General features: G+C 36.9%; 1 protein-coding gene across 7 annotated transcripts in view; it reads right to left on the reverse strand.

Moving 5' to 3' along the window:
* The window catches only part of MPDZ (multiple PDZ domain crumbs cell polarity complex component), a 158,636-nt gene that overhangs the window by 42,528 nt on the left and 92,119 nt on the right, over positions 1 to 23,989 (reverse strand). For all 7 annotated transcript variants that reach the window (XM_058565797.1, XM_058565802.1, XM_058565803.1 and 4 more), the window contains 5 exons: positions 23,616 to 23,739; positions 16,360 to 16,558; positions 10,643 to 10,747; positions 6,752 to 6,844; positions 560 to 737 (listed from right to left, as the gene is read on the reverse strand). In XM_058565797.1, coding sequence (XP_058421780.1) covers positions 560 to 737; positions 6,752 to 6,844; positions 10,643 to 10,747; positions 16,360 to 16,558; positions 23,616 to 23,739 — 699 coding nt within the window. The remainder of the gene's footprint in view (positions 1 to 559; positions 738 to 6,751; positions 6,845 to 10,642; positions 10,748 to 16,359; positions 16,559 to 23,615; positions 23,740 to 23,989) is intronic.

Here is a 23,989-nt window from a genome sequence, read left to right on the forward strand (position 1 = left end):
GGGCACAGCACTGAAAAGGAGGAAAAATCCCAGCCTGGACTAGGCGGGTGGGTATTTACATGAAAAGTAATCAGGGTCTCAGCATACAAGATTTCACCAAAAAGACTCACTTGGAAAAAAATCTCATCCAACAAAATTTATCTACAATGAAATGATAATAATAAAGATTTCTTGAAATAAAGTCTCATTGGAGAACTTAATTATGAGGTACACATTTGGTATGTGTATATATCCTTTTAAACAATTCAATTATTTCCTCGAGAAATTTGCTTTCTTCTTTTAATCAGAACTTAATTATTTTATTTCAGGGCCAATGTTTTTTAAAATGGTTGGTTATACCTCCAAACATCAGGCGCTACATCAAGATATATAATCTGTCACTATATACTGAAGACAAAAATTATGGATGAAAATAAACAAATAAGGAAGAAATGCTTTAAACACAAACACATTTTACTCTGATGTTGGGTCGAGTAACCAGTGTAAAGATGATGATTCCCCTGATAAAGAGCATGGAAGAGGTGAAGAATTTTAGCACAGAAAGCTCACTGGAGGGTACCTCTACGACTCTATCTCCAGGTTTCAAGGTTCCATTTTTGCCAGCTGGACTATCTTCTAGAACATGTTTGATGAAAATGCCCCTCATCACTTCACCGTTGCTTAGACGACTCCCCATCCCTCGTCCGCCAACAATGCTGATGCCCAAGGATTTGCTTGGTTCTCTCCAAAGTTCAACCCTATAAAAATAGATAAAATTTTAAACTCTTGTTAAGAAAACATAGGGGAAAAGCTTCATGACACTAGATTTGGCAGTGATTTCTTAGAATTGACACCAAAGGCACAGGCAACAAAAGAAAAAATAGACAAACTGGACTTCAACAAAATTAAAAACTTTTGTTCATCAAAAGATATGATCAATAGAGTAAAACGGCAACCCAGAATGGGAGAAAATATTTGCAAATCACATATCTGATAAGAGATTAATATCTGGAATATATAGACAACCCCTAAAACTCAACACTAAAAAAATAAACAACCCAATTAAAAAGTGGGCAAAGGACTTGAACTGATATTTCTCTAAAGATATACAGATGGCCAAAAAGCACATGAAAAGATGTTCAACATCACTAACCATTAGGGAAATGCAAATCAAAACCACAAGATACCACCTCACACCCAACAAAATGGCTACTATCAACAAAACGGAAAATAAGTGTTGGCAAGGAGAAACTGTAAAGAAATTAGAACCCTGTGCACTGTTACTACTGATGTAAAACTTTGCAGGCACTATGGAAAACAATATGAGAGTTCCTCAAAAAATTAAAAATAGAATTACCATATGATCTAGCAATTGCATTTCTGGGTAAATACCCAAAAGAATTCAAAGCAAGGTCTTGAAGACATATTTGCACAACCATGTTCATAGAAATATTATTCACAATAACCAAAAGGTGGAAGCAACTCAAGTGTCTATCTATAGATGAAAAGATAAGCAAAATGATATACACATATAATGGAATATTATTCAGTCTTAAAAAGGAAAAAAATTCTGACACATGCTACAGCATAGATGAACTTGGAGAACATTATACTAAGTGAAATAAGCTAAGTGAAATAAAGGACAAATACTATGATTTCACTTATATGATGGACCTAAAATAATTAAATCTATAGAGACAGAAGGTAGAATGGTGGTTGCTAGGAGATGGGGAGAAGGAAAAATGCAGAGTTATTATTTAATGCAAGTTTCAGTTTTGCAAGATAAAAAAAGTTCTGGAGATAGATGGTGGTGATGGTTACATAGCAATGTAAACATTCTTAATGTCACTGATCTGTACACTTAAAAATGGTTCAAATGATTTTAAAAAATAATAAATTTTTAAAAATTCAATGGAATAAAATGTTGTTATACGTTAATTTTTGCAAATATTATTTGCTCAAGTTATTAGTTTTACCAGTAGTAAAACAAGATAGTTTCAAATGCTTTCCCAATTACATGTATATGGGGGCTGATAAATACTGATGTATTTCTGAAGCTGATTTATTACAAGTAAATATTTGTCTCACACTCCAGGCCAGGGCACAGATCAATGTAAGAGTACTGTTTTCCAGGAGCTTTAATACTGCAGACATTAAGTAATCAAGAAATTCAGCTATCCCTGAACAGATGGTCGCTTCTAAGCTTAGCAACCCAATCAAGAGAAAGAACATTCCTGCACACACTGTGTGTGCAGCATACCTCTGTAGAAGTCTTTCTTGCCAAGGTAGACCAGGCAACTAACAGCCAGGGCGTGAAGAGCAGTGGCTGACAAGAATCTACGTGATCTAATCCCACCACCACCTTCCTAAACACGTCTCCCATTGCTCTCTGCTTTCCTCTCTCCACTCCAGCTACCACACCCTCTTCTTGCTGCTCCTTAAGTTCACCAGACATGCTCTCCTGCCTTGGGGCCTTGGCGCTTGCTACTTCCTCTGCCTTGAATGCACTTCCCCTACCCACAAAATAAACACATGAACTCATATATAATAGCCGCAAATAGCTCTAAGTGCTATGAATGAATTGAAAGTACGTGCCTTGTGAAAAGGTTGAGATATAAGAATAAGGTGATTTGCAGTGATATGCTTGGCCACACACAACAAGGGAGCAGCTCAGGGTACTGGAAGAAAACAGAGATACCAAGCGAGAGCTCTGAGACAGATAATGAGACTGCAATCTGTTCCATGTGCAGGAAGGGAGACAATGGCAGACGTTAAACAGGGGAAGAAGGCATGGTCCAAACAGCCCTCAACCTTGACAAGTGAGATGCTCCCAGAGGAGAGGAAAGGTGGAGTAGGACTCCTGTGAAATGAGGGAGGCTGCAGTAAGAAAAGGCTGGGGAGAAAAGGGCACCACAGGTGGAGTGAGAGGGCAGGCAACTGGTGAGATGAGGACAGATGATGAGACACATCTTGTCTTCGGTCAGCACTTTTTTCTTTATTAGAAATCTATAATCCTAGAGACTCTACCTGTTTAGTTTTAAAGGATCTCACCATGATCCTTGACCTTATAAAATTTGTGTGAATAGTTTCAACTAGTTAAAATCCTATTCATCATTTTCTTTCACTCTAGGAATTTCGTGAAAGAACCAAGAGACTTCCTTGTTTCTGAAAGCAGTTCCTGAGGTAAAACGGCAAAGTAAAGAAGTCAATCAAGCTAGCCATTGTATTTAATACTTAAGAATCCAGAATTCATAGGTGGGACTCCTTAACTCTTCTCTTAAAAAGGAAAAAAAAATAAAAGAAAGACTGAAAGAAAATGTCTTCTAGGGTTCTCTGTGGTTGGTGTAACTTAGAAAGCGGTTCTTACGATTTCTTGAATAATAAAAATAACAGCAGTAGCAGCAAACACTTAGTAAGGGCTTATCATGTGCTCAGTATGATTCTCTAAGTGAGTAACACACACTTGCATTTAATTCTTACAACATCCCACAGGGTGGATACTCTTCCTAGCCCCATTTTACAAAGAAGGGAAGAGGCACAGAGAGGTGAGACAACCTTTGGATAAGAGCACCGCATGCTCAAACAGAGTCTGGCACAGACAGCAAAGTGTCTTCACAGACACTCCCTAGAAGAAAGGCTGTAACTCCTTAAAACACTGGAGAATACCAAAAACAGAGCTGCCAAAATGACCACAGTGCTGAGGAACCAGACTGAGTATTCACTGAAGAGAACACAGTAAACATTCCATGGGAAGAAAAAGGAAACCTATAAAAGAAAACTTTTATAGGACCTATTCAGAGTTAGTTTTATGGAAAAATGGCATTCTTTCTTGCGACTTATATGTAGCTTTAAAAAGAATGAAATTCAGAAAAGCAAAGTAAACCAGATGTCTGAGGCCAGCCCGCCTGAGCTCTGACAAGGGTCCCTGTGTTCAAGTCCTGCTCTTTTGCTACTTAACAATCGTGTGACCCTCTCTCTTACTCTCCTCAGCTGTGAAATGGAGCCAGTAAGAGTCTTTACATCAGAGAGCTGCTGTGAGGATTAAATTAATGAATATACGTAAAGGCCAAAACAAACCTTTGGCACATAGTAAGCTATCAACAGATCTTTTATTAGTCTTATTATGATCACTACGATTACTGAAGTAATATAAGATATAAAATTCAATCTATATGTCAAATGAGCAAATGTGTACCCCACCACTTCAATTCTGTTACATCTGTTCACTGTTTATTAAGACAAGGTAGGTACCATTTTCTACCCATTAGATTGACAAGAACCCTTTTTTTTTAAATGATCATATGATTTGGTAACAAGGCTGTGGAGAAAAGGAATTGTAAATAGGAGTAAAAATTGGTACAGCCATCCTAAAAAGCAATTTGACAACTTCTGATAAAGTAAAGAATACATTTAAATCTATGAGCCAGCAATTCCACTCTGGATATACACCTAGATACATTCTCATACATAAGTATAAGGAAATAGACATATTTACTGCACAGAATTATTATAATAGTGAATAGGTGTTAATTACTCAAATATCAGTCTGGGAATAAACTGTGGTATATTCATATACTGAAATGCATTGCAACAACTAGGTTGAATAATTAGATCTCTTAAGTATCAATATGATAGATCCCCAAAGCACTAGATGGAGAGAAAAGTAAGCAAGCTGGAAAATGATACATACAGCATGATACTAATTCTGTAAATGAAAATCACATGCAAAATAAAAGAATAACCCAGCTTATTTATAATCTTAAAATTTACACTTTGCTAAAACGTATTCTCTATTTCCACACAAAGGGAATTTTTCTGACTGCATGAATGAATGTCCCATCATGTTTCCAATGTTGTAAAGCATATTCTTAACACTTGCTCCTCATTTACTAAAAGCTCTGGTTATTTTGGTAAGTGTCCTCATAATACTTGATGAACTTTCCCCCAAAAGTACCTTAGTGCTTCTATATATGTTAGTGAGTGCAGGATACCTTCTTTAAGATTTATGGAAGTTCCAGACATACTCTCTTCACAAGGTAGTTACCACCTTAGAGACATCTCTTAGGCTGATGTGAAGGTTAAAACTGGGGATAAAAGTATAAAAATCTTCCAGTCCAGAAGTTACACTCAATTCATTTTTGCAAGAAAATTTCATAATGATTCCTATGTTCAACACTATTTGCTCAGTTATTCATGATGATGATGATGATGATGATGATGATGATGACTGACAAGACCAACCACTGACTGAGTGCTCACTCTGTACCAGACGCTATGCTAAGGATTTTACTATCACACTGAATTCTCCTCCAAATTTAAATGGTTCTATTATTAATCCCATTTTACCGATGAAGTAAATGAGACCTAGCAGAGATTAAGAAATTTGTCTCACAGTGTCAAAGTTAGAATTCAAACATGGCTCTTACTGACTCCAGACAGTCTGCATATTGCCTTCTAAAAATGACTTTTCCTCCTACAATGTTATTAAAACTGACCAACCTATCTTTTTCTTTTCCTGCGATTACTGTCCTCCAACAAAATTCAAGGTTATCACTTGATCACCAGCTACAAAATAATTTCATCTAACTTACCTCTGCCACCATCCTCAAATAAATAAGAAACTTAACATCTTATATTTTCTGCCACAGATCTAGCACTTATATTTTGTCCTCAATGTGGGTCATGATGTACAGAGACCTTGATTTCTTTAAGCAGGCAGAACAGCTTTTAAAGAATTGAAATCAAAAAGTCATTTTAGATGGCTGGAAATGCTTACTGTTTTTTGTGAAAGTAACATAAAATGTTTTCTATACTTTGTGACTCAACCTAGAAAATGTTTAAATGTGATGGCTGCAGCCTCAAGTTCATTTGTGAGAAAGAAAAATCATCAAACTGTATTACATCTCTGAATAGAAAATTTTCTGTCTTGAGTATTCCATTTATTCACAGTAGCATAAATATTAAGTGTTGACTAAGTGCAAGGCACCATTTTCACAGTCACTTTTAGATCTGTTTAGAGGGAGTATTCAACGATTACTTATATTTTATATTTAATGCAAAATACTTTATATTTTTCTTTTAATTATTTTGTGTGTCTCTATATCTTGCCTGCCCAAGGACATTATAGCTTCCTTGAAGGCAGGATTTATGTCTTAAACTTCCCTGTTATTCACAAAATCATCTGCCTCTTGTCTGGGTCCATAATTAGGACTCAATAAATTCTTATTAAACTAAATATTCTTTTACTCAGCATGAACATGAAAATATGCCATAGTGATGTGTAGTGATGTATCTGGGCATATTTAGGAAAGTCATCTTTTCTATTATATGTGAAATTGGTTCTAGACAGAGCATGGTTCAGAATAACCACAGCCTATGATAACAAGATGCTTACTTAAACACACACAAACACACACACACACGTGTTTTGAATATATATGTTTGAGTACCTGGTTTCTACAAATGCTAGAGAAAATTTACATTAACATTTGGTGGTATACCTAAGATTGAACTCTACAGAAAATATCATCCATTCCAACTCCCTATGCATAACTTTCTCTCGTTAATTTTATTTAGTCCATACCATGTGCCAAATCCTTGCATATATATTAGTTTTAACCCTGTGTGATACACATTATCTACTCCACACTGCACATGAGGAAATGGAGGGTAAGGGATATTAAACAACTTGCCCAATGTCACAGTAGCAAGTTGAAACCACACCTCCCTACCTTGAAACACTGAGTAGGCAGAAGACAGAAATAGCCCTTACCGCCTGGGCTGATTCCAATTGCTGTATACTGCATTCTGAAGTTCACTTTCTTCTCCTTCTCCTTCTTCTCGCTCTGGTAGTTCTGGAATGTCTCTGTTAAAGAGTTACACAGTGAGTACCCCAAACCCTAGTAAAACTATGCAAGACTACCTTATATGTACTTTGTTGGTTTGGCTAACAATGCAGAACTGCTTTATATTTTCACCACACATGGCCAATACGTATATAACACTTTACATTAAGGGGAAAAGAAAACCTGATCAAACAAAATAAAAACTTTATAATAGAATCAATCTACCCTACTTATTCTGGAGACATAGGTGAACACTAAGAGTCTTGTCTAGTCTGTCTGTTTCCTGATGAAACATGGGAGAATTAAAAAAAAGAATAAGAAGGGGATAAATACCAGAATTCTAAACTATTCAACAAGGATTTCTTAAATACCTACCATGTGCAAGAAGGTAGAAAAGCACCATGTGGGTTACAAGCTAGCACAGCCCTGAAAGAATTTATCATCAAGTGTGCCAGGAGTTGGCATCTCTGCTTCTTAAGGATGGACCAACACATCCCCTTCAACTTTTAAAGAAAGATGGAAGATGCTTATGGTCCAGCTGCAGCCCATCCAGATGGGCCAGACACAGAATATTCCTTACAGGAAGTAGTTTGCAATGCACCTGTGTCCAAAGTCACTTTTCAATTTCTGTAGGAATTCAGATTTTGCCAAACGTCAGGCATATAACAAAATGTGTCCAGTCTGCTAAATGACTGTAAATAAAACTGTGAAATAATAACCATATCAAGAAATATTTTGTTTTTCCAAAGGTATACTTTGCATCAATAAATGACATTGTAAGGGTAACAGAGAATGGTTAAATCAAGTATGGTGTGTCCTTATGCTGTTAGTAAAAATTAAATTTCTAAAGAAATATGCCCACATATTCCTTTGAAAGCAGAGACAGCTATAAAAGTTCTGATTCAATAAATGTTTGCAGTTGATTTTTATAGAAATTGAAAAATCTAAAGAAAGTATAGTCATGCATCACTCAACAACGAGAATACTTTTTGGGAAACGTGTCGTTAGGCGATGTCGTCATTGTGCGAACATCACGGAGTGTACTTACACAAACCCAGATGATATAGCCTACTACACACCTAGGCTATATGGTACTAATCTTATGGAACCACCGTTGTATATGCAGTCCATCATTGATTGAAATGTTGTTATGAGGTGCATGACTGTATGTTCAAATTGTACGATTCTCTATTGACAGGAATACTGAACTCTGTCAAATTATATAATCTTTACACTTTGAGATCAGAAGTCATCTAATCCAATAATCCATCTGTGTTTGAATGTGTTTCACAACATTTCTGGCAAGCAACTGTCTAGGCTCTCCGTGAACATCTCATTCTTTCTTTGACCTGAATGTTAGATTTTTGTTTTTCAAGTGTTCAAAGGAAATCTATCTGCCTGTAGGTCCTATAGGTTGTGTGTTTGAATTTCCCTCCTGTGCAAATTGAGGAACAAGGCTCTGAATGAAGCTGGGGTTCTGAGAGCCTCAGCCTGACAGTGGGGCAGGACTGATGGGAACGGATCCAAAAGGGGGATTTTAAAAATGATGTTAAGAAGCTGACTGAGAACTAGAGAGTCTGAGTGAAGCCCTAATCCAGGACTAATGCAGGGCAGAGAGGTGAAAACTAGGCCTCACCCTCTTTAAGCACATATAGAAAGAATATGATAGAAAAAGCAGGTATAGAAGACAGACAAGAATGAGAATTTAGAAAGGGTCCCTAAAATAGTCAATGATAGCCATGGGGGTAGGGGGAGGTTCTGACCCCTAAAACCTAAGCTGTGGGAACCACTCAGAAACACTCTCAGACAAACTGGATCACACGCTCCTGCCCCTTTAGCTATAAGACGACTAATATTCAGAATCCTCAGATACAAAAGCCCCATTCTTTTTAAATGATTCTATAATCTTGAATCCTTTCACTAACCCAAATATGCTCCTATAAATGTACTGATCATTCTTTGTCCATCAGAGAGTATGGTTTATAGGACTCAAGTGTCATGTACTCCAAAGAGCAGAACGGACCGTTCTCTTCCTCCAGCATTCACTTAGCCAAGAATAAATTAGATTTCTTTGCCCCTGTGTTCACCTGTTGAATACCGATGACACTTCTGTCACCTATAACAACTAACTCTCTACATCTGCATTAGGGGGCCAGGTGAAGAAAATGGCACAAGGTCACACAGTAAAGTAGCAGAGGTGAGACGTGAATTGAGGCCATCTCACTACAAAACCTGAGCTCTTAACCTCCAGGCTATGCTGCCCAATACTTCTATACTGGGCTTGTGCAACTCTTTCTTTGGATCCAGTGGTCAAGAACATGGAGCCTGACTGCTTACAACTAATCTTGGCTCTGCCACTTATTAGCTATGGAACTGGGGTAAGTTATTTACCCTCTCTCTGGTGCAGATTCTTCCTCTGTAAAATGCATATCATTTTGTTTTGTTTTGATCACCCTTATATTAATAGCAAACGTGCTTTCTCTGCAGTGAAGCAGCTAGTCACAGCACTGACAATCCAGGTCACTCTTTCTGTGCTGGGAAGGAAGCACAGTGCTGAACGTGGCTCTTTCTCTCTAATAACTTTTGAGTGCATTCAAGGCCTGAGAACTTGATAGGAATATGATGTTACCTCGGCATATTCTTTAATTAAGCCATTTGAAATGATATTTCAAAGGGACATTGGAATGATTGCTTTTACCATTTTGACAGGAAGCACAGAGAAGCTATAATCAATTCATGTCATTAACTCTGAGATGGAAATTCTAGAGCGGAGTGTGCCTGAGCTTCATACAGGGTGGAGTGAACACTCCTTTCCCCATAAATTTCAAGAGGCCCTAAGGGCTATGACATTTCTTCCACTTATTAAATGTAACACACATTTCCCTTCCCTAACACCTCCCGTATTACCTCCGTCACGTGTAATTTATAGAGGAAAACAATGATGCTCTATCACGATATATGCCGAGTCACTAACACCAGGGTGTTCTGGGACCTTCTGACATCCTCTGAGGAACAGTAGAACTCTTCTGAAAAGACCTCAGAATGTTACAAAGCCATTGTTGCTCTGCAGCATGTTTAAAGAGAAATTTGGTACTGAGTTGCTAAAGCAAGTGAAAAAAACAGGCCCGTATCTGAGAGTATAAAATGGTACATTCTTCAGGGTAAAACATTATTTCTCTCCCTGCTTTGAACTCAGTCAGCAGGAGCATCAAAATCTAGTTCCTGCCTTTTCTAAGGGAAAAAACCCTTTTCCCTTTATTATTTAAAGGTTCTTAATACAGTGTGTATCAAGAGCCCTTAAAAAGCCATATATTCTCCTTCCTAACAGGCATATATACCAAGATGTTCAGCTCAACATTCTCCAAAAGATTAAAAAAATAACCACTAAAAACGTTTCTGAACCTGTATGTTAAAAAAGGAATAAATAAAATTTCTGAAAATGTTTGAAAAGACTTATGAAAGAGAAAAAAGGCATGATAAAATACTACACAAATTGTAGGTTCCAGGGAATTAATGAAATAATATTCTTATCTGGCGCGAATTGCCCAAACTCACTATGTTAAAAGTGCTATATTGAGTGGTATAATTAAAGATGATTTTAGTTTCTTAATTTGAATTCATCTATTTTCCACACTGTATAATAATTACTTAAGTAATAGGATTTTCCCTCTATTATTCAAAATATTTTTTAAATCTTAAAAGAGGGAAAGGAATTCAGTCTTTTTCATTGCTAGTTCTCCCTGACTATGGATTCAAAACTCTTCTTTGTAACTTGCTGTATCATTCATTCATTGTAGCAGGCTGACTGTTTTACTTACCTGCCAGTGTATGAAGAAAAAATATCCAGTGCCATTAGTCCTCCAGATTGTTGTCCTAAGCTCATTCTGAACTCTTCCAAATGCTCTGCAGGCACATAGGTAATTCTGGAACAGAACACAATTCGTAAAAGCAAAGGGAAGCAAAATTTTGGCTAACTGTTAGGAAAAGCTTCCAAAATATAGAAATGAAATTATATTGTCCCTTTATCCCTACTTTTTCACACAACTCGTTTAATCAGCTTACTCAGTAGAGAATCCAAACTTCAAAAGCATAAAGTATCCTATGGGCAAGAATAACAACAGAAATTAAATTTTAAAATGCTGCTGACAACCTATGTGTTTACCAATAATCATAGGGGAGAGCAGAGCAGCATCGTTAATATTTCCAAATGAGAAGACTAACAGCAACTTTTTGAAATTAGAAAGATCTATGAATCCTCAGAAAAATAACTGTCAGTAATAACATTAATTTCATCCAAAGATTTTTGGGTTCCTTAGCACAAACAAATTAGGTGGACTGTACTCTATTAAAACACTGGGTATCCCAAATTACTTCACATTCTTCCATAATACATAATTAATTATGGATATTAACAAGCATTATCAACTAATTATATATTAGCTCTATTAAGTTATAAATTCTCAAGTCTGAAGCTAAACCATTATAAGTTTATAGAAAGACTCTCATACTAATTTGTAGCAACTTCGTAAAGGTTCATTTTGGTTTCAGAGAAAGGGCTACTGTTTACACTTGAATGGTCACTTACTAATTTGACAAGTACTAGCTGAATGCCTATATTGTACAAGCCACTGAGCTGGATGCTGGCTACAGCTGCAATGTTTAAAAACTCACATTTGAAATTCAAGTTTACTGCTGTCCCATAAGGCTACATAGCTGATATATTTAAGTAGGTTGCTCCAAGATCCTCAAATTAATGAACAGTATGGTAAGAAAAATACTGCATTTTCAGTCAGTTCAGCATGTATGTGCAACTAAAAAAATGTATTAAAAACGCACAACATAAAAATCATGAAGACTATTAAACCAGCTATCCATAACTTACCTGTGAAGACAGTAAGTATATAAAATCTTAGCACTGGAGGGCAAGGATAAAAGGATTGTCTTTTATGTTATAATAAAATAAGAATTATACCAAAGGCATAATTTATTGAGGAGGATATATCATTTCAGATATACTGGTTATTCCATAAAAAGCATTCAGTCTGTGAGGTCACTTCGGTTTAGAGTCACAAAACACAGTTCTGTTGCTCATCAGGAGGGTGATGGGAAGGTAAATCACTACCAATGAATCTCCATATCCTCAACCACAAAAAGGATGTCACTCGTCACGAGGCTACATGAGCTGACGAGCATAATACAAATGTAAGGCAGTGCTCTCACAGGCGCCAGCCAGCCTGGTCACACCTCAGCACTCTGGCAAAATCCGTGGACTGTGAAAATCTCTTCATGACACTTTTCCCTCAAGGATCAAAAAATGAAGCAGAAAGCACAGTTTGGTGGAGTTAGGACTGGGGTGAGTCAGAGAACTGCATCCTAATTCTGGCCTTACTTAATTTATTCATCTATAGAAGCACCTTCTCGATGGTGTTACAAAAATACATTGAATAGTCAATCTGCATTTATCCCTTCAAAAATAATCCAACAAAAATGTGTAAGACATTATGTCGGGAAAGAAGACTGATTGTATTTTACACAAAGAAAAAGGGTTATATAAAATCTAAAACCTGAAAAGCCTATTCAAGAAAACTGGCATTATTTCTGAAGATTCAGTAAAGGTAAAACTTATATAAATAAAACCTTAAGAAAAAAAGCCAGGAAGAGGTAAGGAGGGAAAGCTAGAACATAATAATGAAAATAATAATCAGTTCCAAGTATTTAATTTTTTAATGGGTTTGAAAAGGAAAAGATGTTTCTGTCCCAAACAATGTTGACAATGAGTTTTCCTCTGTATTTGTTCAAAGTTGTTTTTCCTTTTACCAAACAGTGGGGGAGCGGGAGCTTTATAAACATGTTTCTGATACTCTAGGTAGCAGTGAGAAAGAGGAAAGAAGGCAGTTTTCATAAATATTTAGCCCAACACAGACAGCGAGGCCACCAGAACAAGCATCTCACAATGCAACAGCAAATGCAGATCAATTCTAACACATGCCTGGTCACACAGCCACACAAACCTCCAAACCACCAACAAAGAACACCAAAACTGAATTACAAACTGCGTCAACACACTGCAACAGCTTATTTGAGAGCTGTATTAAAAATTCTTAAACATAAACTAACCTTTGGTTACACATGAAGTGGAAGAAAAAAGAACAGCATTAGTGATGCGGAAATGTGACACACCTATTAATCCAGAAACCTCGCCTGCACGCGCAGACAGGATCACTCCCTCACAAAGGAGCTCGAAAGCTTAGTGGTTGGAAAATACGATTTCCAAATGAGCTCACACTCATCAGTGCAATGTGAAAATGTAACAATCTCAGAGCTCTTTTGGAATTTACGTTCTTCTATAAATGAAGGAAAAAAAAGCCCAAATGTATGCACTGATTCTATATCTGGATCCATCCCTGCATCGGGACGTTACAAAAGCACGAAATGGTTTTCACAGACAAGTTGTAACACACAGCCATAATAAGCTTTTGAATCACCGATACTCACACATAAAATGGGGCTCGATCGTCAGCAGGTGCTGAAGAAAATCTAGAATGTGAAGCATACGCCGCGGCATCTTTTTACAATGGTGTTAACAAATGTCAATGTCTTGTGCTGAATGTGAGATGCATACATATGTAGTTAAAAGTGGGTGCTCCTAGTTGTTTTTTTCCCCTTTCCACCTCCCTCCCATCTACACCTCCCCCAGAAAAGCATCTGCTCTTTACTGGTGTCTATAGCCATGATTATTAGCAAGCATGGAAAACGTAACTGCAATCAATCTTTTATTCCTTGATCAGGAATTCATCCCACATTTTAGGTTAAGGCAGGTGAATGCTGATTCAGCTTGGTAATTATCTGGCAGATGTTACAAGCAGCTGCTGCTAAGCGCAAAACCCTGGCTATTATTACAGAAATATAAGCGGTCCTGGCAAGGTGGAGTGAGAAGTGAAACAGAATGCATTCTGGTAAGGCTTCACATCTGGTTTTCCATAGAAAATAATGAAACCTGGAACTTAAACTGGCTGTTCTTGAACTCTTGAAACTCAAATTATCTACCCAGGCATGCATGAATGCACACATACAGAGTTCCTAGTCATCTATGGTAAATGGCAAAAAAGAAATCCAGTGCATTGTCTTAATAAGCAATGCTTGTCCTAAAACCAATCAGTTATGTAACCGAACCATTTAGAGTCTTTTGTTTTTAAAGTCCCTACAATACCCTCCCCCACTGCCACCCGAGATTAGGCGAGGTTCAGAGCAAGAAATAAAGAGGAGGAGATGTGGATGGAGCCCAAATCCAGGCGATGGCTACAAAGCTTAACTGGCCAGAGGCAATGTTATGGTTCCATTCAGAGTAAGGGAAGGACTAGACTTTCCTTTTGGGAGGATTATTCACACAGCTTTCAAGGTAATTCTAAAGCTTTTGCTTCATAAAAGTAAGCAATAGGGAGGGAGACAGGGCCAAAAAACACTTCATGCAAAACACACAGAACATGCTGCTTGGTCCTGTGCAATCTAAATGGCTATTTGTTTTATCATTTAACACATTTTTTCTGAAAAAGGATTACATGATTCTAATTTCTTTCTACCATTTACCCAATGAGTCAAACTATAACCATCTGAATCATAGCTTTAGTAGGACACTTGAGAAGAAATCCATGTGTCTGTGGGTGTATTTGTGAGTGTGTGTGCATGTGCACACATATGTGAGCACGTGAGAAAAAGACTGATTGACTGAGTGACTGATTTCCAGGGGAGGGAATGTTATAGGATTTTTCTTATTTTCTTTTTTTAATATAAGATACTACACTATATTTTGCCTCCTGAGATCCTAAAGCAATTATTTATGAAGCTAGCTCTCTAGATATCCTTTTAAGGTCACAATCAAGCTGCTATCTGCATGAATGGGGAAATTCTGGTGCTGAACCAGAGGGTGGGAAAATGAACAAAAAAACAAGACAAAACAAAAAACAGTAACAACAGAAACTAGGAAAGGAGAAAGGAGATTGAAAACATACCTGACAACTTTTTTAGAGTTGACTAAATACATGACTTAGGCCAAATCAGTGTCACAACGGTCTTATTTTTTATCCACTTTTTAAGTTCTGCAGTACATTAGAACTGAGGGGTAAGGCTAGAACCAAGCAACAATTCTCGGGCTCAGAGTGCCTACAAGTGGGCAGGGACCTGCGTCAGTGCTTATAGCATGACACAGCACTATCACAGAAGAAATCAAGTGATCAGTTACTAGGCCACCTGCATTTTATACTACCTCTAAACTATGTAAGTGAAACTCTTGCAATAAAGTCTCCATGTGGATCCATATCATTCACCTTTTCAGCAAAAGGAATGGACACAAAAAGAGTGGTGAGGAAAGCATTAAGGTTTCTCCTTCTTAGTGTAGAAGCACAGACATTTTTAATGCTATTCACTTGTACTAACATTATTACTAATTAAGGAACTGTCACATGATGATCTGTTCCATTATAAAAGTCAAAAGCATGCAAAAATATGATAGCCCATTAGTGAAATTCTGCCTAAAAATAATACCTCTTTAATAAATCAACAGAATCCACTCTAAATGGTACATATTTTTCTGCTTTTTATTGACGGTGGAATGAAAAACAGACTGTAAATAGTTTTTCTCCCCTAAGCTCTAGTAACACATATTTTGCAAAAGAATAATACAGAATGCAGTCAGTAAAATAATGTTAATACAAAAAAATCTCCCTTACTAGTAATCATTAAATCAATTTAAGATAATCTTTCCGTGGACTCTTATTTTATTATTTTTATCCCTTATACATTAAGTACAAACATTCAATGATTAATGCCAGAGAAAAAACCCAAGCTATTACATTGATGAGGTGTGACAATAAAGTCATGAAATCATTTTTATGTTGGCACAAGAAATGTTTAGTGACTTAAAAACCAAACCATGTGTATGACGTGCTTTTAGCACGTTATGGGATTATGGGACATTTTAAGCACTTCCCAACAAAATACCCTATATGACCTATGATCAGACTATATCAACATATTGGAAAATTCTCTTGGATCACAAGGCAGTTCAAAAAAGGGTAAATTATGTCAGACTGGCACTATTCTATATGGTCCTTTCCATGCCTGGCCCTTTCAAGAACTGGCGTAGTTCTAGGGCTCATACTAGTCAATTAGGTAGTAAACAATTCCTTATATTAAGCCCAAACCACATTTCTTTTTAAGATCCTAAGAGTGGACCCTCCTGCTCTGTGACAGATGTCTGCTATCTCTCACTTCTAAGTTTTTGCAGAAATCATTGGAGAAGTAAAATTAAAAACAGAATGTAACACTGTTTTCAAATATTTCAACTTTGCTATCATCTTAAAGAGACTATATCTACAATCAAGAACTATTGTACAGTCAAATTCTTAAGTGATTTATATTAAATAAATGTGATAATTTTAGTATATCAAACAGAAGTATATAATGAAAAAAAAATTCTGATTAAATCATTGAAATTCCTGAATTTCCCAAGCCAAACTGGGGTCCAAATGATACTTACTTTATGTCAGGCCCAATGAGAGAATGTCTTCTCAGCATGGCTCGCGCCTGGGCATTGGTTAAACTGATAGTAGATTCTTCATTAATAGACAAGATGCAGTCCCCAACAGCAATCTGGCCATCTCGACTAATGGCACCTCCATGGATAATGCTTCGAACAATCATCCCCAAGCCATCTTTATTAGCACTTACTGTCATCCCTATGGTAAAGGAGAAACACAGATACATATTAAATAGGTGGCTTTCAAATTCATTTTAATTTGAATTTCATAATGCCCATAGATTCATAGATAAAAGAATAGGAGTACCCTTCTTAGCCAATATAAAACAATCAAAGAAAAAAAGAGAAAAAGCTAGTTTCTAACAAAAAATATTTTTTAAGTAAGTTTTGCAATGTTTGTGAAACTGCATCTAGATAAAGACACTCCATGTTGAATACATTAGAGATGAAATAGGTCTATACTGCAGGGTGAATGTAACTTAGGCTATTTGATGTGCTGCCCCTTAAATGGAAAGCTCTTCCAGGGAGAATATTTTGACTGTATCAAATCAATTTTATAATAGCAGTTCATCTCTCATGCATATAAGAGAATAAAGAGCAGACTACGAATGGAAAATGAGTTCTATAAATTAAGAAACTCTACACTATTACCTTATTTCTAGATCACTGGGTCATTCAGTATATATTTACTATATGCTTACATGTGCCAAGTAATACTCCAGTTGCTTGAGATGAAAAAGCATAACACAGGATTCCTAACATCAAGAAGCTTGTATTCAAGTCTTATCTTCAGTGCCTACCACAGTGCCGGAACGTATAGCAGTCTGTTGAACTGAACTGATTCTAATATACTCCCGTTTAATCTCCAAATCTGAACTTCTACGAGCTCCAGACTTGGATACTCAACTGCCCTCCTGACATGTTCCCTGGATGACTAATAGGAAATGCAACCTGAGTACGTATAAAATTGCATTTCCAAGTTTACACTTCCCCTTATTTCTCCATTTGTCTTTCTCTTTTTGGAAACGGCATGGCCATACTACTCTCCATTACTCAAAGCAGAAATGTTAACATTGTTCTTGATTCCTACGTCTCTCTCACCTCTTACATTTAATCCATCACCAAGTCCTGTCACTGCTATCTCCAAAACTTACCTTGAATCCATTCGCCTTTCTCCATACTAACTCTAGACCAAGCCAGCACCTTTTCTTGCATCTCTTGTTGAAACAGCCTCCTAACTGGTCTCCAGTGTTGTCCCCTCCAATACATTCTTTTCACAGCAGACAGAGCGACCATTCCAAAAAGACACATCACATCACTCCACTGCTAATGATCCTTCCTCTTATGCTAACACCACACCTATTTGGCACAGTCCAAAGGGCACTGGTGGCCTGGCCCTCCCAAACATGCACCCTTCCTTTGTGCCATGTCCTCCTTGGCTCCCTGTGTTCCAGCCACATGGACTTCCTTCAAAAATACACACAGCTAGTCTCTCCCCATTTCAGAGTCTTTGTCTAACATCCGATTTCTACAGCTCACACAGCTAATTCCTTCTCACTCTTCAACATCACTTCCTCAGAAAGGCCTTCTCAACAAACCCCATCTAAATTAATGTTCCCTTTGCATCCTAACTTACCCTATTCCTTCAAAAATATAAAACCTTTTGAAATTATGTTTAAAACTCTACATAAAGTAATGTAAATCCACTTAAAACCAGGCGCTGAAAGTTCCTTCCAAAACAAGATTACATAATTAAGATAGGGAAAGATATAAAGCTATAAGGGTATTTATAAAAACTTTCCTTGAGAGAAGTCACAAATTCCAGGTTTTTATATATTGTTTTAAAACAGAAAGAAATTCTTTCTTTCTAAATATTAATTCTAATTTTACCAAATTAGACAGGCTATTTCAAGTATTTTTTAAAATGATCCTGACTACACTGTTTCCAGCCTGATATTTCATGTCTGGATATGGGTCATCCAGGCTCCTAGTTATCATTTTCTAATAGAAATAAATCATTACCAAACGTATTTGAAATGTCTTGTTTAGACTCATACTAATGATTCTTAAATGTACTGTTATTAAGGAAACACTTCTGCTTACTATAAGCCAACAAACAAGTTTAGACACTATTTCATCCAAGGTGGGTTTCTTATGAGCAAAGAGGCTGGCTCTAGTTTGCCCTGACACCGCCACCCTTCCTACCAAGACCCACCGAACAACTGTACTGTGGTAAAACTGAAATGGATGACTACAAACCAAAATTTAACTCAGTGGTCCATACTGGGAATCTAACCCATCATCTGTTTTCATTAGCACCATGCATTCTACAATACAGCCAGCCACAGACATGGGACAAGTCATCATGAGCTATGGTCGACATGACCCGTGAATTCATTTTTAATATGAATATATTTAACTCCAGACTCTATCAGCTACTAAGGCTGTCAGGTCATGTCAATCAAGGCTGTCAACAATGTCAACCATATAAACCAAGTGGGTGGTTAGATCAGCTTATACTTTCCTTTCACCAAATGATAATTTTCAGGGTTCAACAACTTCGAGGTAATATCTACTAACTAGATTTTGGTTGTAACTTGTAAGATCGCTCAACTTTTTCCTGGAAGAAGTATAATAGAGTAGCCCAAACTATGCACTGTAGAACCAGAGAATTGGTTCCAAACCCGAGTTTACCTCTTCTAACCAGTGTGGTTTTGGGCACCTGACTTAACCTCACATAGGGCCTCCCCATCTGTAAAATGGGGACAATGCTCACTTTTAGGGCTGTTAAAGAAATACGTGAAAAAAACATATGTAGATACCTTTCAAAGTGCCTGGCACAAAGTGTTCAACAAAGTACAAAAAAAAAAGCAAAAGAAAACTCACAGAATATATTTAAAATGCATCTCTACCCCAATCCAAAGTTACACTGTCCTCTAAAGGCTATATGCAAATCTTAATTCAGCTTCAAAACGAAGCTTGTTATTACAGCAATCTCAATGTCCCCTGGGTAACTCCAGCACTGAAATGTATCGTGTAGTGTGTGAAATCCAGAGACAGACTGAGGCTGGAGGCCTGCTTCCCCTCCGAAGTCCTGAGCACTTGCAGAGAAACTCCTGAGTCTCTATGTTTCTGTGCCTAATCAGGGAAGAGAGGATAACACCTTCCTTTCCTTCTTACCTGTTTACCTTCAAGTCCTAATACTACATAATCAGCCAATGGACCACAGACCTGTCAAAAATCATCAAGATTAAACTCTTTAAAGGTCACTATATGCATGTGTACATGTATGTGTGTATCTGCATATGACATTTCCCCTCTAAATTTAACAAAGCTAAAAAAGAAAGTGATTCATGAAATCAAAGCAAATGGATTATGACAGCTTTTACAGAAACCTATCATTTATTAATAATTTCTTCTGGTTATCACTAGAGAAAGAAATTACCCAGAAAGCTAAAACTGCAAACACCCTCATATAGTTGATTAAAAGGAGCCCATGAATCTAACAAAAGGTGTTCAGTGATAGACCCTTTCATAACATACTCTCTTACCAGCACGAAGCCAGCCTCTATTTAGATTTTCTAAAATCTTACCACACTTTTTGTTACTTCAAGTTGTAAAGGCAACACCTTTCTACATTAAAAGCTTAAATGAAGATGGATAGCAACTAGACCTTGGGTGGTGAACGAGATGCAGTACAGACAGAAGTCAAAATATAATGATGTACACCTGAAATTTATATAACATTACAAATCAACATCACCTCACTTAAAAAAATTTTAAAAAAGCTTAAATGAAGGCTTTAATTAAATTATTTTAAGGTTTTACACTGATTTTTAAAATAGGCCTTTTTCACTATTCTTTTACATTTACTTACTCTAAGTGCCGTAGAAATCAGAATACTAAACGTCTCCTGTCAAATGAGATAACAGAGAAATGTTCTTGCTTTGGTATACAGAATTTGAACTCCAAAATGCTAGAGAAACCTCGCTGGGTCCCAGGAAATCAAACAGCCAGGGACAAAGCCCTATAAACATTGTGGGTATGTAAATTAATTCAAATAATAGATATGAAGCAGAAAAGTAAAATGAAGAGTTACACTTTTATATTACAATTTGGTTGGTAAACTAATGGTCCTACGATTTCACTTTTAAGCGGTTTAGTCTCACACAGCAAATGAAAAAGCTCTTTTATACTTTAATTTTAAAATTAAACTACTGAGATTTCAATGCATTTCCTGATATGATAGAAAGCAAGGATACTTCACCTTTCACTATTTTTTCCTCAGGAGCTTAATCATCTTAGCATATGTTTTAAATCAAAACTTAAAAGCGAAGGGGGCCAGCCTAGTGGTGTAGTGGTTAAGTTCAGCATGCTCTACTTCAGCAGCCCGGATACATGGGTTCAGATTCCGAGCGCAGACCTACACCACTTGTCAGCCATGCTGACACATACAAAATAGAAGAAGACTGGCATGGTTGTTAGCTCAGGGCTAATCTTCCTCAAGCCAAAAACAAAAAAAAGCTAAGGTGGAAGCAATCCAAGTGTCCAACAACAGATGAATGCATAAACAAAATCTGGTTGCTATATATACATACTTATATATATATATATATACACACACACACACACACACACACACACACACATATACACACAATGGAATGGTATTCAGCCTTAATAAGGAAGGAAATTCTGACACATGGTACGACGTAGATGAACCTTGAAGATATTATGCTAAGTGAAATAAGCCAGTTACAAAGGGACAAATATTATATGATTCCACTTACATGAGGTACCTAGAATAGTCAAAATTCATAGAGATTGAGAGTCGAATGGTGGAGTTGCCAGGAGCAAGGGGAAAGGGAAGAGTGGGGAGTTAGTGTTTAATGGGTACAGAGTTTCAGTTGAGGAAGATGCAAAAGTTCTGGAGATGGATGGTGGTGATGGCTGCACAACAATGTGAATGTACTTAATGCCACAGAAACGTACACTTAAAAATGGTTAAAATGGTCAATTTTATGTTATGTATTTCGTACCACACTACAAAAATGATGTATCCTGACATATTAACAGAATAAACAAAAAACCCATATGATTGTCTCAAGAGATGAAGAAAAATATTTGACCAAATTCAACATTCTCTCAGCAAACTAAAAACAGGTGAGCAATCCAAAGGGTCAGATTGTAAAACCAGATGTACTCAAACCATGGCTCTTACAAGAGCCTCCCAACTGCTTCCAATCTAATTCACCAGCTTGTGCTAGAAAGATGTTAAAACACAAATATGATCATGTCACTCTTCTGCCTTTAGCTCCCTGTGACTGTAGGAGCTTAAGGCAGGAGGGTGTTACAACGGAAGACCTGTGTCCCACACATGTCCTGGAGCAGCAGTAGTCTCCCACTTGGCATTCCTTTAGCTTCAACTCTAACTATACCTGCCATCACACTACATTTCATCCATACCAAACAAATTTCGGTAACGTTTCACATTTCTCTGCCTTAGCTCTAGCAGCTTCCAACTTTTCCCAATTCCTTAACTATGTGGTAAAAATCTACTCTTTCAAGAACTAAATCAAACATCTTCTCCTCTTTGAAACTTTTCTAAATTCCTCCACACTAAGAGAGCAGGGATCAGCTATTCCCTCTTTTAAGCCTTTGATGTTCTCCGTATGAGTGTCTATCATAGCATGTATAATATTGAAATGCATTTAGGATTTTATATGTTGATTAGCTTACTCTCTTAAACTGGTGCTCCATTATGGTGTCTATGCATAGTGGCTGGAATATAGAAAATAATAAATGTTTGATAGTTGAGTAAATAAATACACTGGAATAGGGTTTCTCATATGGGCTTTGTAAAATGTGTCTTACGAGCTAGTCAAAAAAATGGGTTTTATCGTCAATTAAATGTGAGAAATGCTGCATTCTATAATCTGTTCTTAGAAACCCACAACGCACATTTGAGTATCAAAGATACTGAGAAGTAGTGGAAACAGAAACCTGTCTCTTTATCACATTCCAAACTTTTAAACTTGGAACCCTTTTATAAATAACTCCCATTAACATCTCACAGAACTAGTATTCTAAGTGACATGCTTTCAGAAACACTGCATGAGCAGACAAAATATTCTGACATGCTTAGATATCTATAATATCTGTTTCATAATTAATGAACAGAAAGTTCTGTAGCTTAAGTTTTATATCATTCCATTAAATGTAATATATAATAAATAATTATAACTGAGTAGAAATTCTCTGCTGTTAATTCTCCATTTAGCTGCTGTTGGTGGTACTCAGTCACCACCAAATGGAATAAAATCTGGAAGGAGTCAGAGCCTGGAATCCCACTCACCAAGTCAGCACTGCTCAATTCCTCTGCCAAGTCTCAAATTTAACAAAGAAACAAGACCCTGCCATAAGTTATCAATGTAAAGGGTACCGGTAGGTTACATCACAGAAGGAACAAGATCTCTGATGTAGCACTAACTTGAGTCTTGGGCTGCAATCAGGCACCCACAGCAAATGACAGATGATCCTATCTATCAGCACCGAGCACTAGGGACAGAGCTGAGTCACGTCACTGCTGAACTCAAAAGAACAAATGTGCTCTGCCTCGAAATAATTTTGGCTACTGTAATTAGGATTTTATTTCTACAGGAAGTCTTCTTTGCCCAATTCAGAAGGTTTTGTGATTATTCACCAGCCGTGACCTTTTATGGGTAAGAGAGGACACAAAAATCCTGCCACCTGGGAAGGACTACTGAAAAATGTGCATTTATATTTTGGTAGAGGCACACCTGGCTGGTCTTTTTAGTCTTTATTTCAATGAATGAAAGAAACTAAATACAAACTGACTTATGAATAACGGGTAACATTCAAAGAAACTAATAATTTGCTTTTCCAAAGAATTTAGAACTCCAAATTGCTGACTTTTCATTTTCTAAGAATTCCTTTTCTGATTTGCTGTTTCATACACAAACAATTCTTATATCTTTTACTTGAATGTAAATGAGGTTCATGAATACTTTTAAATAATTAAGACATGAGGGATTTAAGCTAGTCTGAAGTAAACAAATCTGTTAACCACTTCAGGGAAAATAAAAAGTACATAAAAAGAGAAATCATAAAAACTACAGGAAAAATTATAACATCTATCTTCTTATCTACAGCCAAAAATACTGAAACTATGTTCAATATTTCCTCTTGGCAAGAGGGTTGGAGGGAAAAGTATATGTAGAAAATAAGGAACTTACCTAGGCTAGAATTGCCTTTTGCTATAGTAATAGTCCTCTCAAAAGATTCTTTGGACATATTTTGGAACATGACACACTCGGCAGTAGAGGCAAGAGAGCTCTGCTGAATTAAGAACTCGGAGTCCTGACAGAAAATAAAAATAAGTCACATGGAAAGGAAAACTAGACTTTGGAGTATGAAATCAAAGTCACTGATATTCTCTAATTGGTTGTGCTTTATTCAGCAAGAACCTATAACCAAACAAGTTCAAAGGTTGCCTTCTGAAAATCTCAGTGTCAGGAGAGCACTCGCTCCAAATGGAGAGATAAGCCAGAATACTCTAACCCTTCACTCTCCCCAACATCATCACAATACACAAAACATATCTTTACAA

This window comes from Diceros bicornis, chromosome 22 (assembly GCF_020826845.1).
Source record: "Diceros bicornis minor isolate mBicDic1 chromosome 22, mDicBic1.mat.cur, whole genome shotgun sequence".
NCBI lineage: Eukaryota > Metazoa > Chordata > Mammalia > Perissodactyla > Rhinocerotidae > Diceros > Diceros bicornis.